Below are 19,436 nucleotides of genomic sequence, written 5' to 3' on the forward strand. Positions count from 1 at the left end.
ATGAAGTTACGTTCTCCATAAATATTTGCAAAGGTCAATAGAAAGTGCAACCCAATACCCTGATCTTTCCCAGACAGACGAGAAATGCAGAAAAAAAATTTGTAGTAATATAAAAATTGTTATGTTATAAGTCTGAAAACAAAGGCGCAGAGGGAAAATTTTTGTATTGAATTGAAATAACTGAACTAGTAGATTCCTTTATGTTAAAAAAATATATGCGGTTCCAATCGAAGTTTTCAAAGTCCAGATCCGCAAACTGGAGGTCTGTGGAATATTCATATAATTCACTGGTCATTTTTTATGATTAATCAGATATGAATATGAATAATTATGCAACGTAAGTAATGGCCACAAAGTTGTCGTAACATAGGTTGCGTAGGGGAAGTGAAGCCCTAAATTAGGTTACGTTAGGTCAATACGTAACGACTGTCCCCAGCGAGTCTGAACGTATTGTTCTGGAATGGCTGTAGACAGTGATTACGTTAGATTCCAGGCAAATATCAAAACGAACTGGTAAAAAGAAAAGTCCACGAAGATCCTGTGCCTGTTGTCACCCCAAGTTGTCCCTGAGTGACGTTTTATAGGTGGTTATATCTTCTATTTATCATCGTCTCTGTCTGGTCTTTCTCTACGTAGCATTCCAACTAACGGTATGTAAGGCCTTATTCCGGGCAGTAGTGTGTATCTGTAATTACGACTCAGTGATTCTGTTAAACATTTCAAAATCTCTATGATGAGACTCACAGTGTATCCATATATTTTTCTACGTGTAGTTATGTGTGTAGTAGTGATATTCTATGAGTAATAAATTGCATTTTTAGTCTTGCCATCGTCCAACCCCAGGCCAGCATCCCTCACTGGTGACTCGACCTAAAATATGCCCGATGAAAGTACTTTGGCAAGATCTTCAGGCCAATAGGTAATGTTCTTTGCCTCTACGTTCTTTTGTAAAACCATCACTTTAGCAACTATACTAGAGACCACAAAGATATAAATCAGTATTGAAGGTTGCAAAAAAAACACAACAGCAAACAAGATGTTTATTTTCACGAGGGAAAAAAAGAGCATTGGAATTGTTATTCCTTCATTTGACAACTTTCAGCTGGAAGTATCCACACCAAGTAATGCTAAGAAGAACAGCAACCAAACTTTTGTTTTGTTTTTGTTTTTTTTTTCTCCCTCTCTTTCTCTCTCTCTCTCCTCTAAAAAGACACTGAACTGACATTTCTACAAGAGGAAAACAATGAGAGGCAAATGGCACATCCAAAAGCTGCCCTTCAAAGCACAGTACAGTTTCAGATACATTCGTCGTGAAGTGAGCGTAAACGAAGGAACATTTGAAAATAGTTAAATTAGTTGACAAGTTGCACTTATAATACAGATCATAATATCACCAAAATATATAGAAAAAAGTATAAAAAGCAAACCTATGTACAGTGGACGCTTTAGAAGACTTCTTGAGAACTCTTGCACCCTAAAATGTCAAACCTTTTTCTTACCAAATGCATATCCAAAATGCACGAGTATAAAAGATCAGTAGAATATCACAGTCTAGTAAAAACATTAAATGCGCTATTTCCAGAAATTAGTAGGTTATTACCATTTGGGTTAATCATCTACTTCAGCAACAACGAGTAATCCAAATCATGATGCTTGTTCCCTCTGCCAGTCGTTTCTTAGGGAGCAATTAGATAATCAGGGAAGGCCTATGACTAGGCGTCCAGTCCTTCCAGGTTAGCGGGTTGAAGGCTTATATTAAGGGAATTCGCTGCTGCCGAAAACCCACATTGTAAACAAAGCCAAAGGCCCTGACAAAACCTTGCATTTGCCAAGCCCTTTGTAGACTAAGTCTAGGGCTTTTCCAGTTACAGCAAACCCTGCCTTTAATCCAATTCGTAGACAGAGTTCAAATCTTGTTGCTGTTTAGCCCTTGTAAACATAGTCGAATGTTTTGAACGAGCACGTACTACTCAGCTCAGCCAAACCTCCAAGCTGCCAACCCCTTTGTAAACAGAACCCAAAGATTTCTTCAAACCTTGACTCAACCGTAGCAAAACCTTGCTGCTGCCAAACCCCTTCGTAAAACATAATAGCCAAAGGCTTTCTTAAAACACGCACTTATTTCTGGCAAAAACCTCATTTAAAACCAGAAAGACATTAACATCAAAGAAATGCCTCAGTTATATCATTATTTCTCACTTCTCCCAGGAACTTTACACTGAGTATAACTCGACAAATTTGAACGAGAAGCACCACGGGGCGCCTCAAGGTTGAGCTTCTTGTCAAAATATTTTTTTTTACATTTCACAGCCTTCAAGGAGCAGGGCCCAAAAAATGGCAACTTTTGTATCGACCTATATGTCCATATAGGATTCAGATGAGCATTTTTCTTTGTAATTCACGTTTTCATAAGTGTTTTCCAGGTTCACCAAAAGGATTCCATTCAAAATATACATTTTGTACCTTATTTGTCTTTAAAAATTACCTCCTCAAGTTTTAGTTTATTCCAGAACGCCATCGTTCACTGACCACCACTTTTTTCTTAAAACTTATGTTTTCGCTTCCTTGTTTTCTTCCTCGTCTCTTTTCTTCAGTCCTCTCAACAAGGAATTCACGCGACTGAGCTCAGACGACAACTGGAGTCTTCCTCTTTGTTTTCGTTCTGCAAAAGAAGAAGTTAAAGCTGCTTCAAAACTCTGTATATCTTCATATCAATAAACTATAAGGTCATTCAGCGCTGGAAAGGAAATTGAGGGTAAAAAGGTTTGAAAGTTGTGACAGGAAGAAAACCTCGTAGTTGCCCCAAGAAAAAACAGTCAGAGGGTGGAGAGTCATATGGAAGAAAGGGAATATGAACGGAGGTATAGTAAAAGGAATGAAAGAGATTGCGGCTATGGACCATAGAAGGGACGCTGCTATGAACCTTTATTAATGCCTACGGAGTACCTCGTGAGGTGCACTGACGGCACTAGCCCCCTACGGGTCATGGAAGTCAAAGGTGGGTGAAGACAGAAAATGTACGATAAAAGGGGAAAGTTGGTAGACCCCAAATGTTATCTTTATAGTCAACTAAATCCTTTGATATTATTATTATTATTATTATTATTATTATTATTATTATTATTATTATTATTATTATTATTAAAGAAGTATATGTTTCATCTTGAAAGTTAGATAAATATATATAAACAAATATCATTATTATGTGGCACTCTCCATTCTTTAAAAAAAAAAAAGCGAATAGAAGAGAAACTGAGTCAGTATAGAAGACAAACATAAAATAAATTACGATAAACCAATCCAAAAATAATATAAGCATACAGAAAGAAAAAACTAAAACACTTAAGCCAAAAAAAGGAGGCATAATAAGATCATAAAATTAACAAAAACCAAAGGTTTCTGTAAATTTTATGATCTTATTATGGGATAGATAATTGAATTATTGTTAAAAGCTCGACTTCGTTCTTACGCGGGTAAAAGTCAAACAGTGAACGTGGTAGGCTACTACTTTCGACTGTTGTTCGCGCGTCCTCTGAATAAGAGACCAGTGTCCGTCATCCTTGGATAGCGACGTCAAGGAACGCTAACATTAGCATTTATGTCGTGGTGGTTGTTGGACAGTGTTAGTTTCAGTGTTGTAGTGTCATGAGTGTGTTTTTCTAAAGGACTGCTCTATGCCAAATGAAACTTAAGTCTGTCTCCGTGTTCGTTTGGCTCGTACTTCGCTATTTCAAATCCGATCGTTGATCTTTGGACTTATAGCGCTATGATGGAATCTAGCAAAAACTACTGCAACTTTTGAAGAGTTTGAGATTCTTTGTGTATCAAGATTTAAACAAATCTACAAGAGTTCATAAGTCGTCTGCAAGAGAATTTCATCCACGATGTTGGTTGGTGTTCCAGGCCGAGTGTTTGCGAGAAAGATAAGAATTTATGGAACTTCCAGTTGACTTTAAAAAAGTTTTATCTTGAACGATTTACCCACAGGACTTCCTTTTGTCTGATCATCTTTCTGATTATCCGGTCTGGAAGCTGTTACCAGAAGTATGAGGACTTGAGTGGAGGAGTTTAGTAGTTACCTGCTTGCAGTGCCTACGATTAAGGAGGAATAAACTAGATCATTGGTACATATACGGCTCTTATCTTGACCATTGTACATTCTGTGGTTGTGCATATAATTTTAAGATTCTTCTAATATGATTCTATGGGTTTGTAAATTTAGTTTCCACTTTCAAAATTCTATAGGAACTTGAGCAGAAGCATTTCATTCAAATTTGTTCATCCTGAGCATGACACTGATAAAACCAGGAGACTTAAGACTTTATAATTAGCTTCAGTATCTGCACTTTATTGTATATGTCTTGACAGTGTTTACTTTTACTAAGTGGTTTGTTCAAATACACAAGGTAATGAGTCAGTTTCTTAGTAAGATTTATAGCATCTAAACCCAATGCACTGAGGAATAAGTTAGGGCAAAGTGATCGGTATTTCTGGATCTAAGTATTATACACAACCATTTCTATAGTGTGTGGTCGACAAATTATATTATTAAACAATATTTTCGTGCGGCCGTCTACTTTATATTTACGATACGATGCTTAGTCCTAGCAACTCGGGAGTTCCCCGTTGGACGAGTGGATTTCGCGCTCGGCTACCAATCCGGTGGATTGAAGTTCGATTCTCGGCTTGGCCAACGCGGAACCAGAGGAATTTATTTCTGGTGATAGAAATTCATTTCTCGATGTAATGTGGTTCGGATTCCACAATAAGCTGTAGGTCCGTTGCTAGGTAACCAACTGGTTCCTAGCCACGTAAAAATATCTCATCCTTCGGGCCAGCCCTAGGAGAGCTGTTAATCAGCTCAGTGGTCTGGTAAAACTAAGATATACTTAACTTAACAAGCACCTCGGAGTAGGTGACGCGTAGTAGGTAACAAGCCAATGCAGCACCTAAGGAACTAACCAGTGAAACAATCTCTCTAACCTAACGTAAGATATGCTAAAGGTGATAACTGGAGCTATAGGCTGCAGAAAAGGGAAGACAGATAAGAAAAGGAAACCTAACGTCATTTTAAAAATGGTTTCCTCCAAACTCGTGAAGGTTTTGATTTAAGCAATAAAGCTAACCGAGAAAGCAACAACATAAAGAAACTGGAACACTTGAAATAATATTTTATGCCTCTAATTAACGTTAGCTGTCCAAGAGAGCTCGAATGTAGCATAATCTCTCAACGTGTCAAAATCAGCTTTTTTAACATGCAAGAAAACCATCTATGAAGAGAAGTCTTAACCAAAGCTGATTTAGGGTTTAGGTCAGTAGTTCTTTTTTTTTCTATGTCCCACCTAATCACTTCTAAAATACTGATGCCCTGTGGCGATATATAATTCTTATATTTACGTGGAGGAAGCCTAAAAGGCCATTAACTTGATTTAAACATTCACGAATTACCCCCTTAAAAATTGAAATTACCTCTCTCGTGGGGTGTAAGCGCCCGCATTGGGAACCATTAGTTTAGGCCTAATTGTGCAGTTGAGCATCATAATGACTGCGTTAATGATCAGGGTGACCTGGAAATGTAAACTGATAAATGTCAGTTTAAATGGAATGACAGCATAAGAGAATGAGATGAAAATTGCGTTTTTATTATTAGAATCTGGAATTCAGTTTTGTTTATGATAAACTGCGTCTCAGTGGGTTTGCAGTGTTGTAAAGTTCCCATTAAAATCTCTTAAGAAAATATAAACAAAATTAAGGGTGATGCCCATGGAAATAACCAATAATGAAGTGTAACAATTAGGGCAAAAGCCAAAGTCAATATCTACCCATTCTTATGCTTAAAGGAATAAGAGTGGATACGAATTCTTGTAAAACTTAAAATATAAATGAAATAAAAGTTCTTTGTTGTTATAAGACAATTAACCTATCATTTTCATTGTAGTCACTGTTCCCATAGAGGTGGAACTTTTTAAAACTTATAGGAACTATGATAATCCTTCGTTGTTGTTAAAGTTTTGACACATTACTTTTGTTTACCTTGATTATTAAGAATGAAACCGCTTCATTTGCATAATTATCATTGTAAGGTTTACCTTAGATTACTCTTATTATAATAACTGAGATGCAAGACTTACCATATGAATGATTTGTATTTGCTTTCTATCATTGTCATAAAAAGTAATTCCATTATTATTATTAATTCCCGTAGGGGTAGTGCCATTAGCACACCTCACGTGGTGTACTGTAGGCATTATTACTTAAGGTTTTTTGCAGTGTCCCTCAGGCCCCTTTCTGTGATGAATGACCTCATAGGGCCCAGCGCCTGGCCTTTGGCCTAAATTCTGTATTCTATTATTATCATTATTAGGTAGATGGCACGCGCTATGCTGCGCTGGAACCCGGCACTGCCTGCCATGTCTTCCCTACTCTCCCGATCCCCTACTTAACCCCGTTCCGCCTGGGGCGTACAAACAGGTTTGCAGGAGTAGGGTGAATGTGTCACGTCTCCCCTACCCTCCCAATCTCGTATCAGCCCGGACACCGCCCGGGGCGGACAAACAAGAAAGATCCACTCGGATTTTATCATTATTATTATTATTATTATAATTATTATTAGTATAAGTATTATTATAATTAGGACTCACATGACGACTCGCGACTGCGACGTGACCTTCCTGACCACCGTCGAAGGGCGACCTAGGTTGTCCTTGCTTCGCTCCACCAATACCCTGTACCCCGTCTTGCCCTGGACCTCTCTCTTGGCCTCGAAGTCATCTCCTGGGGAATGAGGGCATGATAGGTCACTTGTTAACGAAGCTGTGGCATTATTCAGTAAGTTTGGTTTGATTGTCATTGGGATGTAAGGAGAAAAATAGATAGCTGGAGAGATCCATCTGTTTTTCTCCTTACGTCCTGATTACAGTTAAACCAAATTTATATGTACGTATATGTTACAGTAAATATATGAAATTCAGAGATTTCACGAAATCACTTGGGAATTATGTGAAATGACCAATTCGCTTGGGAACATTTGATCCCTGGGGGCTAGTATACTAATCACAACAAAATAGCGATTTATCTATCTATCTATACTGTTTCGTCTTGTTTACAACTAGCCCCTGGGGGCTCAGATGTGTCTATTTTGTGTTTAGTACTAGTCCTTGGGGGTCAAATGTTCCTAAGCAAATAATTACACACACACACAATATTATATATATATATATATATATATATATATATATGAATAATCATCACATCGAACCGTGATTCATTTATATATCATTGAGCTACAAATTTCCTTTAATATCTAAATTCACTCTACTTCGGAATTGATATATTTTCATATATGTACCGAAGGGAAGTTTTTTTTAGTTGATAACAATTTCGCCCCCACATGGGATCGAACCACTGTCCAAGTGGACGGGGACGAAATCAGGACCCAGTGACGCTATCAAGTCAGCTAACAGAGACGCTATAAGTTCATATCGATTCTGACCTTACAAATCACCCTCGAACTCGGTGTATTCGTAATTAGAATCGATATGAAACCCCGTCTACCATGTTAGCCAATTTGAGCGTTTGAAACACGTAGCCTTATTTGAATAATCATCACATCGAACCGTGATTCATTTATATATCATTGAGCTACAATATGAACTTATAGCGTCTCTGTTAGCTGACTTGATAGCGTCACTGGGTCCTGATTTCGTCCCCGTCCACTTGGACAGTGGTTCGATCCCATGTGGGGGCGAAATTGTTATCAACTAAAAAAAATTCCCCTTCGGTACATATATGAAAATATATCAATTCCGAAGTAGAGTGAATTTAGATATTAAAGGAAATTTGTAGCTCAATGATATATAAATGAATCACGGTTCGATGTGATGATTATTATAATAAGGCTTACGTGTTTCAAACGCTCAAATTGGCTAACATGGTAGACGGGGTTTCATATCGATTCTAATTACGAATACACGAGTTCGAGGGTGATTTGTAAGGTCAGAATCGATATGAACTTATAGCGTCTCTGTTAGCTGACTTGATAGCGTCACCCTGGGTCCTGATTTCGTCCCGTCCACTTGGACAGTGGTTCGATCCCATGTGGGGGCGAATTGTTATCAACTAAAAAAATTCCCCTTCGGTACATATATGAAATATATCAATTCCGAAGTAGAGTGAATTTAGATATTAAAGGAAATTTGTAGCTCATGATATATAAATGAATCACGGTTCGATGTGATGATTATTCATAATAAGGCTACGTGTTTCAAACGCTCAAATTCTTGGCTAACATGGTAGACGGGGTTTTCATATCGATTCTAATTACGAATACACCGAGTTCGAGGGTGATTTTGTAAGGTCAGAATCGATATGAACTTATAGCGTCTCTGTTAGCTGACTTGATAGCGTCACTGGGTCCTGATTTCGTCCCCGTCCACTTGGACAGTGGTTCGATCCCATGTGGGGGCGAAATTGTTATCAACTAAAAAAATTCCCCTTCGGTACATATATGAAAATATATCAATTCCGAAGTAGAGTGAATTTAGATATTAAGGAAATTTGTAGCTCAATGATATATATATATATATATATATATATATATATATATATATATATATATATGTTATGTGTGTATTCTGTTTCGTCAGACTGTACATTTTACTGTTTTCTAAATAAATTTTACACCCTATGTTAACGTTTCCCCCAAAAAACATTAGGCTGAAAAATGAATACATAAAACCCTCATTTACTACTCATTCATGAATTTGCAAACATCTTAATTTTTCATTGTTTCATTCCACACACAAACAAGTAAGACCTTCCCAAATTCAATCTCTAACCTCCGATGACTTCCACAGAATTGGTGGTCTTGTTGTTAACTCCTTCCGTCGTGAACGTCTGTTTCCCGTCCTTGTTGGAGACAGACTGAGTCACGTATCTCTCTCCGTCTGTGGACGCCTTCATCTTGCGAGACAGGCCGTCATCGATCGCCAACGCTTCTGACTGCTGAGTGCTGGGGTCGTCCTCAGGTGAGCCACTCTTCTTCTTGTCTTTGGAGGTACCTACGAAGTTAAGGATATTGTTACAGTGGCATCAAATGAAAACAAGTACGAAATGCGCCAGAGTTTCGTCGGCTATCTATCTAATTTTCTGTACAGTGTATAATGGTGTATGGCCTGCGGCCTGTGAAACTTTCAACCACGGCCCGGCGGTGATCCTATAGAGTTGCCAGACGCACGAGCATGGGTAACTTTAACCTTAAATGAAATAAAAATTACTGAGGCTAGAGGGCTGCAATTTGGCACGTTTGATGATTGGAGGGTGTATGATCAACAAACCAATCTGCAGCCCTCTGGCCTCAGTAGATTTCAAGAGGTAAGGGCAAACAGAAAAAGTGCGGACGGAAAAACAAACCCATCTCAATAGTTTTCGTTTACAGGAAACTAATAAGCACTCAAGTTCCTCAATAAGGATTAGCAGGTAAAGGGATTTGCATCCAACAGAAATGAGATGAACGTGAGCTCCTCCAAATGATAAGTTATTGTAGTTAGGTCTGATCGTAACCTAAATTTAACCCAACCTCGCCGAGGACTCATTTTAAGACTGACAGTGGAGGGATGTGACCTGCACTCCCCAAACCTCCTCAACCTAACCTAACCCTGGATTCGTTTCCGTACTGAAAGGGAGGGGCCTATGCCCCTTCACCCCTTTAACCTTCCTGACCAAACTTGTCCTTGGAAGACATATCACACCTAATAAATCCTAATTTAATTGTAAGACGCAGTGTTTCCTTCATTTTATTTAGGTGTTGCAGTATTCCTCGAAGGTAGAGATTATAGATATGCACTTCTTCCTTTTTCCATGCCTTATAATTGTTGTTTCCCATTCGCTTTCCTTGTCCCCTCTTCCTGTTCTATTCCGTCCTGGGCTACATAGGGTTATGGGGTTGCCTGTCCCATTGAATTTATCAGTTCAAGAAAGTTGCTTTTTGGTATATAAGATTTATATGAAGAGGACAACTGTGGCTGTGACTGATATCTTGTTTAGGGATAAAACCACTTTGTATTTGGGGGTACAGTTTATTGATGGTGGCAATAATGCTGTTAATTTAATGAATTTTTATGGCATGGTCGAGTAACCTCAGGATATGAATATTGCTGTCGGATATAAGACAATATAGAAATTGCAGATCGGATTATTATCAGTATTATCGTAATATGAAAATTGTGGTTATTATTATTATTATTATTATTATTATTATTATTATTATTATTATTATAACAGTCCTCCAATTCGAGTGGGTGGCTTTAATAGTGTGGGGTTCCGGGTTGCATCCTGCCTCCTTAGAAGTCCATCACTTTTCTTACTATGTGAGCTGTTTCTAGGATCACACTCTTCTGCATGAGTGCTGGAGCTACTTCAGCCTCTATTTTTCCCAGATTCGTTATCAGGGATCTTGGAATCGTGCCTAGTGTTCCTGTGATTATGGGTACAATTTCCACTGGCATATCCCAAACCCTTCTTATTCCTATTTTCATGCCTTGATAATAATCTATTTTTTCTTTTCTTTCTTTTCTTTATTATTATTATTATTATTATTATTATTATTATTATTATTATTATTATTATTATTATTATTATTATTATTATTATTATTCGAAATGCGCAACAATACATATGGAACAACCGCAAAAGTTCATTAACTTATACAGCAAGCCTCCAAAGAAGGGGTGCCCAGGAGTGGAACAGAAAAAGCCGATGAAAGAAAAAAACAAAAACCTAATAGATACATGGGTAAATCAACGAAAGATACATCTATGCGTGCAAAAATTCCTATATAAGTCATACGAACAAAACAACGATGTAGGAACCTTTAAAGTTGTGCAAAGTAGTTCATGCTTGTCATTCTGTGGGGTTAATTTCATACATTTATTGTGTGATTATCATTCCCTAAATTTACAAGCCTGTCCCAGATCTATAATCTTCTTCTCCTTTCCCACCGTTAGCCCTACATTCAGGGGTCGGTTGCCTGATGCGCCTTCTCCTCCACTGCTTTCTATCAAAGGCGCCATCCTCCACCAGACCTCCTCTCTTCATATCTTCCTTCACTTTATCTCGCCATCTCATTCTCAGCCTCACCTCCAAGATTTACAATGTGGGAACAGATTTCTGTATTTAGCATGCCGAAATAATGTCACACATTGCTAATTGAATATCAATTCGAACATATATAGTGTTAACAACTTGATCACAAAAATAAGATGTGATGTTATGTATAAATAAAGGTAATGCCACTGAGGAAAATGAAAAACGAGAGCTGCCTGAAATCTTTCGGTCTTAAGGACCCTTTACTAAAGGCAAGACTAAAGGTGTTATCTTTATTTATTTAGATCGAGGCATTTTGGTGTTAGTCTCTTCATCCTTTACTCTAAAATAAGTGTGTTAGTTGTGTGCCCTTGGACATTTGCAAATTAACCGAAAGAGGGCCTGAACAGGCAGATATACTAAAAGAATGAATTCGTGCCATAATTATATATTCTTTTAAATCTTTTATTATGCTGCCACCAAACGTTGCCCCAGTTATTCAATAGCAATGGGAAGTCAGCCTAACATGCTGACATACTCGTTGGCAATAGACGCCTAAAGGTTTTCCCATTTGACAATGCGTTAAGTTAGTTGTAAAAAATAGTGTAAGAAGACCGCCTAGCTAGTTTGCTGGACTCTCACAGGAATATGTAACACAGAGGCTTGTTCTTATGCAACAGAATAAGAATAAATGTTCATAAAAAGCTACAGCTCTTTTAAATTAGATGGAATGGAAATGCGGAAGATTCTGACAACTTTCTCTTGTTGGATTTATGTCAAGTAAAAAATGCACCGAAGTTTCTTCGGTGCAATCGAGTTTTCTCTACAGTGTATAATGCTGTATGAACCCTGGCACATGAGGCTTTCAGCCACGGCCTGGTTGGCCTGTCGTATAGCGTTGCCAGCCAGACGCACCATTATGGCTAACTTTAACCTTAAATCAAATAAAAACTAGTGAGGCTAGACAGCTGGAATTTGGAATGCTTGATGATTGGAGGGTGGATGATCAACATACCAATTTGCAGCCCTCTAGCCTCAGTTGTTTTCAAGATCTGACTGCGGACAGAAAAAGTGCGGATGGGCAGACAAATAGTAATCTCAATAGTTTTCTTTCACAGAAAACTGAAAATTTACCTTCAGACGACGTTTCTTTGGTCTCCATCAGGAGTTCCCCTCCGCTAGACAGCCTTCTTGATCCTCTCCTGATGATCCTCCTGGTGACACCCCTAGTGGTCCTTTGGCCGCCTTTTACTTCCTCTTCCGTCTCATGGCTGAATTTTTGGCCTTCCTGCAACAGATCGCATGCTATGCTATTCATCCAGGAGAAACCGGTTATGCTGTCTTTTGGTAATAACAGCAAAAAGTGAATGATCAGCAGTGAGACCCCTCAACACCTCCAAAGTGTTAGACCAATCGACCTGTACTGCCATCATTCTTCACTTGATATAGAACATTATTAACCCAGCAATTTTAAAGAATATCTTTCATCCGTTTAATAGCCCATGTAGACAATTTTACCTCGGAACCTATAAGAAATACCCCTTCTAACAAAAGAAAATATCCTTCTATCTCATCTGACAAACCCAAACAAAGAGTTATATCACAGCATGAAAAGTATTTCCTGACATTATACAATACAAAGTAAAAACTTCAGCGTGAATCATTTAGTTATGATAAATAAAAGATATGAATCTCGGTGCCAGGAGAATATTTTGGAAACTTCCAAACTAAGAAAAGGGACAAAGATGCAAGAGATTTTTCCAGACGCTTTGAGAAAAGGCTTCAGCCGAAACAAACTGACCATATTTACCTTTTTCATGAGTTTTCCCTCAACATTAGTACCAGCGGCCCATTCCTCCAGAGCTTTCGAGGCATCAGCCTTGAACGTTTTCTCCTTCCTCGTCTTCCCGCTGTTTGTCCTTAAGATCTGCCTTGCCTGGATGATTAAACAAACAACTTTTATTTCAAACACACAAGATACTCTGTAAACAAAAATGATACCGCAGCGCCTATGCAAACAAAGGCCAAACTACCCATCCTTTCCAACTCCATAAATGCGTCTCTTACAGTGTATGTAATCAGATCGGTTAAACAAGTTTCTATGCATCCTAAGAGGCAAAATGAAATCACAAACGCTAATATTCAAACAAAAATGAAGTACATTATAATTCAACAAGTGCATATTTATCTGATATCGTAGTGGTCACCTTGAACAAATCTCCACTTTTGTCTGTTTATAGTAGTGTGCAAACTAAGAATTTTCTTCAGTACCCAAAATCCCCACTTTTAACACAAAATTAAGGTGCCATTTATGGAAGTTCTTAATATTTTGTTTCCTTGATTAAAGAAATTTCTTTCAAACGAGGACTCATAAAGCTGGATCTCAAGACCTATCAGACAAAATGAATTTATTTATAGCTTAAAGTGATAAACACAAAGCAAAGTACTTGGTGATGCTATGCTATGAATATTGGTAAATATCAATTTGATTCATGGTCTAATCTTAATGCCTCTGAAAGATTTCTAAAGTATACAGGTATGACTCCTTGTGCATCCCAAGCCAAATGTGACTTAGAAAGGAGAAATGCCAAGTTTAGCTTGTTAGGCATTGCAAATTCTAAGACTAACACGTTCACGTCTTCTGTTTTATAATTAGATTTTTTTGTTATACACTCCTATTCAAGTTATGAATGTAGAAGGCTCTTTATATATATTAGCAATCTAGAAAATAATACAAAACCTACTTCATTTATTCCATACACTTTTTCTGAAAAGTTTCAGTTGCAGTAATACTCATGCAATACTCAATACCCCGTCAGTGCAATAAATACCTTTTCTGAAGACCCCAGTCTTGCTCTTCTGACTGTTGTTTTGGTCTTTGTCCAGCCAGCATCATCTTGTACGACCGTTTCACTCTTTATATCTGCGGAGTCGCTTTCCGACGTTTTCCTCTCCTTCTTATACAAAGACACAGCCTTCGGATCATCTGGACGACTCCTCTTGAGGCTAGAGTTTCTTCTAACTACTCGGGTCCTTTGCTTCCCTGAGTTAGAGTTTCTTCTGGTAAGACCTCTAGGAGGAGCTGATGTGCCAGGTACATCATTTGTTTTCTTTGCTGAGGTGACTTTTCCTTTGGCTGATTGCTTTCTGGCAACTCTGCTGGGTTCCCTAACTGGAGAGGATTCTTTCGATGCTGGATCCAAGCTGGAAGCTCTTGAGTGGTCACCTCTGGTACTTACAGAGTTTCTCTCAGATAAATCATCACTTTCAGAAACAAGCAAAGTTGACTGAACACACCTAGGACTATGAATGTCATTATCCAAGTATCGACTATGAGCTGCGTCTTCATGATAATTTTGAATATCATCTGATTCTTTTGTAAAAGGCGACTTAGATTCAAACCGTGAGTTAAATGTTTCTTCAGATATTGAATATTTGGGAGCTTCACTTCTAGTGAGAATACTTGCCAGAGAAACTGTATCTTCTTTTCTTTCAGGACTGAATCTCTCAGAAAGAGCCTTCATTTTTGTTTTAGGTGATCCTGTTTTATATTCATTTACATTTTGGTACCTGCTAGATTGCGAGATATTTTCTGATATTTCAGGTACAAGCCTTGCTTTAAGAGAAACTCTCTCTTTGGAAAACCTAGCAGAAATTGGATCTTTGTTGTCTCTTGGATATGAATTGCTGAGGTATGAATCCTTGTGGTTGTAAGCAGATTTAAGTTGAGGTACATCTTCCTTGCTTTCATCACAGAAAATTTGCGAACTCCAGTTGTTTGATTTCTTTTGCAAACCCGCTGTACCCAAAAGACTTTTCATGGTCACTGAGGGTTTACCAAAAGAATAAGGTTTGGCACCAGGGCTATGGATATTTTGACTGCTCCCATTATCATGTTCTGAGCTCCTGTCTTTATTTTCATCTCTAATATCTTGCTGCTTTTCTGTATACCATGGACTCTGTCTTGATGAAGGCTGATAAGAATATGATTCTGTATCTTCCCTGTTACTACCTGGTATACTTAAGGGTGCAATATTTTCTTTGTGTTCCTCAACAGATGGTGACAGTTGGGTTGATTCCCTCAGTCTTGACTCAGGAATTACTCCAAGTTTGGCAATCATGTCCAAAGAGTCCTTTCGAATCACTCTCTCTGGTGTTGCTCTGGGAGATGTGAATGGAGTTGATGTTAGTGAAGAGGATCTTGAAGAACTATCCCCTATAATTGAAGAAAGACTTACTGGGCCCCTCCGTGAATTCTTAGCCTGAGAGCTATCATAGAGATCTCCAAATGAAGACCCTAATGATTTTGGTGTCGAAGGTGGAGACATTTCTTTTCTACTGAGATATAGCTGATTATCAGAAATGGAAGGATCTGTGTCAATCAGATTTGAAGATTCAAGTAAATTTCTCGAAGTTCTCTTGTACCTGAATTTAGCTCCTGGTAAACACTCTAATGATGTTGCTGATACATTTGCATGACAAGGTTCAGAACTTCCTATGTCGCTAAAAGAATTTTCGAGTAACACTTGAGTTTTATCATCTTTTGCTAAAGTTTTGTCTTTATCACTTAAGAAACTCGTGGGTTCCTGTTTAAGACTATTTTGGACTCTCAACTTTTGGTTCACTGAGGGCGAGGGAAAATGTTCTTTGCTCTGAGGAGAAACATTGTCTGATGATATGGTGTTCAGCATTTTGTTTAACCATTCTTTCCTATTCTTGGGATCTTTTATGCTTGACCTGTATTCACTTTTTCTAAACTCATAAGGTGAGATATCTGATTTATCATCAACTAGAGGAACCTCTTTATCTTCCTGAGAGTCTATTTTATCAAAAAGATCAGTGTGTGCACTAGAATTATTCAAAGTTTCCTTATAATAGCGTTTAGGAGGAACAGGAGGTGAAATTCTGTCAAATGGTATTTGTGCTTTTGCTGTAAAATTGACATCTTTTTTCAGCGAGAGTCCGTCATTGCCATTCATATTTTCATCTTTGGAGGGCGGTGGAAAAATCGTAGAAGGTTGACAAGTTCCTATTTCCTTTTTCATCTTAAAGTTTGATCTCAAGGGTCTCTGTACTGCTGGCTCTGGAGAGTTTGCTGTATCCTCAGTAAAATTATTCTTTTCTTCCCTCGTTTTCTCATCCAATGGGTCATTGTCATCCTTGGGAACTTGCAGCCTTTCCTTGGCAATAAACGTTCCTGCTGACAAATCAAATTTACTTGGCGACTGGGCTTTTAAAGGTGACTGAGATCTATCTCTGACTGTTCGAATTTTGTGTGGAGATGAAGTTGGCTTACTTGTGTGTCCTCCAGTTGGGGATGGAGATCTCTCTCTTGTCTTCAAGATTTTTGAGGGTGATGAGTGTCTTTCGTGTGCACTGTAAATCTTTGATGATGCTGGAGATCTTCCCATTGAAGTGCGAATATCTGCTGGTGAGGGAGATCTTCTTGATGTGCGGAAATTTGCCGGTGAGGGAGATCTTCTTGAAGTTCTGATATTTGCTGGTGAGGGAGATCTTCTTGAAGTTCTGATATTTGCTGGTGAGGGAGATCTTCTTGATGTCCGGAAATTTGCTGGTGAGGGAGAGCGTCCTCTTGAAGTTCTAAATTTTGCTGGTGATGGAGATCGTCTTCTGGAGCTATGAAGTTTTGCTGGCGATGGAGACCTTGCTCTTGAAGTATGGCGTTTTGCTGGTGATGGAGACCTTTCTCCGGTAGACCTTTTTATTGGTGATGGAGATCTTGTTTTAATGACTTTTGATAATGATGGAGACTGTTCCCCTGAGATGCGAGTTTTGGATGGTGAAGGGGACCTATCCCTTGTAGAGTGATGCTTAGCTGGCACCTGCGACCTGTCTCTCGTATGCATTTTCATGGGAGACTCAGACCTGTCTCTCACTGAGCGTGACTTTGAACTGTTGTGAGAAACATGGGAAGTCCTGTGGCCTGAGGATGGAGGCTTAGACATATCTTTACTAGTATACTTGTGAGTTTTAGACTCTTCTGATATGTATGCCTTTGAAGGCATTAATAATTTCTTGACGATGTATGGAGACTTCATAGGTAAGGGATTTCCCTGAAGATGCTGCCCATTAGCATGTGTGGATGTATTATCTGATGACATTTTCCTGAAAACTATGTCATCTTTCCCATCTACGGTGCCATTTATATCTGTTTTCTTATCTTTGCTGAACATTGACATGAAACTTCCATGTATTTTCACCAGTTCCTTTATCTTAGCGGAGACAGGTTTTATAGATAGGTTCTTGTTTATGCGATTCTTTTCTTCATCCTCTAGCCTTTGCCTTTGCATGGCTTCCCACTCTAATAAACTGCTCCTTCTTCGTTCTTCTTCTCTCTTGCTTGGTGAATGTTTCTTTTGTTCATCGTCAACGACTTCTAGTTTCACTTGGTGAACTTTCTGCTTGGGACTTGGCTCAGAATTAGTTTCGTAAGACTTTTTTCTTTCCTCATTAGAGCTGGAGAGATTTTGCGTAACTAGCCTCTTCCAAGATGATATCACATTGGCTTCTGGCGTTTTGGTGGCGTAGTTTGAAGGGCTTTCACTCTGGACCTCAGTTTTGGGATGAGTTTTTGATCTCATTTTTTCTGGGAAATGTTGTGGTTTTGTAGCATTATTACTATGGCTATTTAATTCAGGAACTTCTTTTACTTCGTGTGTTTTAGACACAGAATTCGGATTTGTTATGATCATGAATGTTTTCACGCCTTCTGTTCTTCGCTTGTTTTCTACTTCCTTCTGGGTTTTCTGTTGAAGCAAGGTGTCTTCTTCTAAGCAGGTGAAAGTTGTTTTGGACGTGATTTTCTGTTCTGGGTTGAAGGTGAAGCTGAAGACCTTAGCCTGCTTCTTCTTTCCTTGTGACTCTTCATCTCGCAGCTGACCGAGAGTGCTTGTGAATTCATTCTGATTTGAAACTCCTTCATTGACTCCATTTTTGGAGGTCTCGGTGGGGGCGACAACTGGGATTGGCGGGGTGGAAGGGGGGGAGGCTTGTTCATCTGTACAAAAAACAAATGTTTTTAGTAAGTCAGCAATTTTACCTAAGGCAAACGCCAAGAAACCCCTAAGGAATTTATGTTCTCAATATATGATAATGAGTACCAGCACAAATTGAGGTAAGTTAAATTTACTTTTTGAATGAACATTCGTCACAGATTCTTAGGAACAAAGTTAAAGATTTCATGATTTCTTGATTAAGTTCTTTAGGCAATAACTGATGGAATTATCACAGTTGTCATTTTATTGCATAAATAGATCACAACACAAATTCAAAATGCACAGAATTTTATCAGCAAGCAAATGTACTTCAAAGGTCATTAGAGAAATTAAACCATATATTTCCATAACTATTATCCTAAAGGCAGTTAAAAATACTAATCTATGAACCTTGATTAGAGAATCTCCTTTAAGAGACGGCAACAGAAGTTTATTTCTATTAAATGTTATGAATATGCAAAGTGACAGCAATATCCCAGTTACCACTGATTTTACATTTATAAGTAGCAAATCTACATGATTTCCCCATTAATCCTTACCTATGATTCCACTGGAACAAGAAAAATAGCAGAAAAGCCTTACCTTCCACAGCTTCATTAGCTAGTACTGGAGTGAGTTGATAAGAAGCAATGTATGAAACTGTTTGTGATGGTACAATTGTCAGTGGAGGTGTTAGTTCAATACCATTGGTATGGCAAAACTCAGTTGGGGCTATTTTCTTCGTGTGTGTTGTGGCTATATCCTCTTCTGTACTTTCTTCTTTTCCCAAATTAAGCAAGGGGTCCTTGTTTGAATGGTTTATGTTCCCTGCAGGAGCATCATCGGATTCTTTTGTTGCACATTCTGCTATTAACGAGTCCACTACAGCAGCAGTGTTTTCCTTGGCTGAAAATTGGTCATTCTGAGTAGCGCTACCCAGCTTGGATACATTTTTGAATGGACTTTCCATATATTCTGAAGACTTGTCCCGTTGTGCTGGATTTCCATTTTCTGTTACCACAAATTCTTCTCTGGGAGTATTATTGTTATCTTCACCTGGGAGATTAAGTTTTAGAGGTTTTGCTAAATCACAAGGATTTTTCCCACCATCTCCTGTATCGCTTGAGGTTTGACCATTATTGGAAGACGGCGAGAAAGGTTTATTGTCATCTTTCTTAGGCTCTGGAATAAGCAATGATATTTGATAATGGCCTTAAGGTAAGTAAATGCAATCGTAATTTACTGTTTTTTTTTTCTGGTCCTTCAACATAATCCACTTAAACTATCTACACAGCATTACTGGTCCACATTTAATGCATACTGTTGGCACTTCATATCTACAAGTCTACGTGACAGCCA

At 38.4% G+C, this 19,436-nt stretch overlaps 1 protein-coding gene across 3 annotated transcripts in view; it reads right to left on the reverse strand.

Annotated features, from left to right (window-relative positions):
* Positions 1-1,027: 1,027 nt before the first annotated feature.
* LOC135205303 (serine/arginine repetitive matrix protein 2-like) overlaps positions 1,028-19,436 on the reverse strand; it is a 140,390-nt gene continuing 121,981 nt past the window's right edge. For 2 of the 3 annotated variants that reach the window (XM_064235722.1, XM_064235723.1), the window contains exons 7-13: positions 18,681-19,259; positions 13,914-18,100; positions 12,893-13,018; positions 12,217-12,370; positions 8,838-9,059; positions 6,642-6,774; positions 1,028-2,662 (exon numbers count right to left, since the gene is read on the reverse strand). In XM_064235722.1, coding sequence (XP_064091792.1) covers positions 2,626-2,662; positions 6,642-6,774; positions 8,838-9,059; positions 12,217-12,370; positions 12,893-13,018; positions 13,914-18,100; positions 18,681-19,259 — 5,438 coding nt within the window. In that variant the 3' untranslated portion in view covers positions 1,028-2,625. The remainder of the gene's footprint in view (positions 2,663-6,641; positions 6,775-8,837; positions 9,060-12,216; positions 12,371-12,892; positions 13,019-13,913; positions 18,101-18,680; positions 19,260-19,436) is intronic. The other variant, XM_064235724.1, reaches the window with a different exon arrangement.

The sequence above is a fragment of the Macrobrachium nipponense genome, chromosome 49, assembly GCF_015104395.2.
Source record: "Macrobrachium nipponense isolate FS-2020 chromosome 49, ASM1510439v2, whole genome shotgun sequence".
In the NCBI taxonomy this organism is placed as follows: Eukaryota; Metazoa; Arthropoda; class Malacostraca; order Decapoda; family Palaemonidae; genus Macrobrachium; species Macrobrachium nipponense.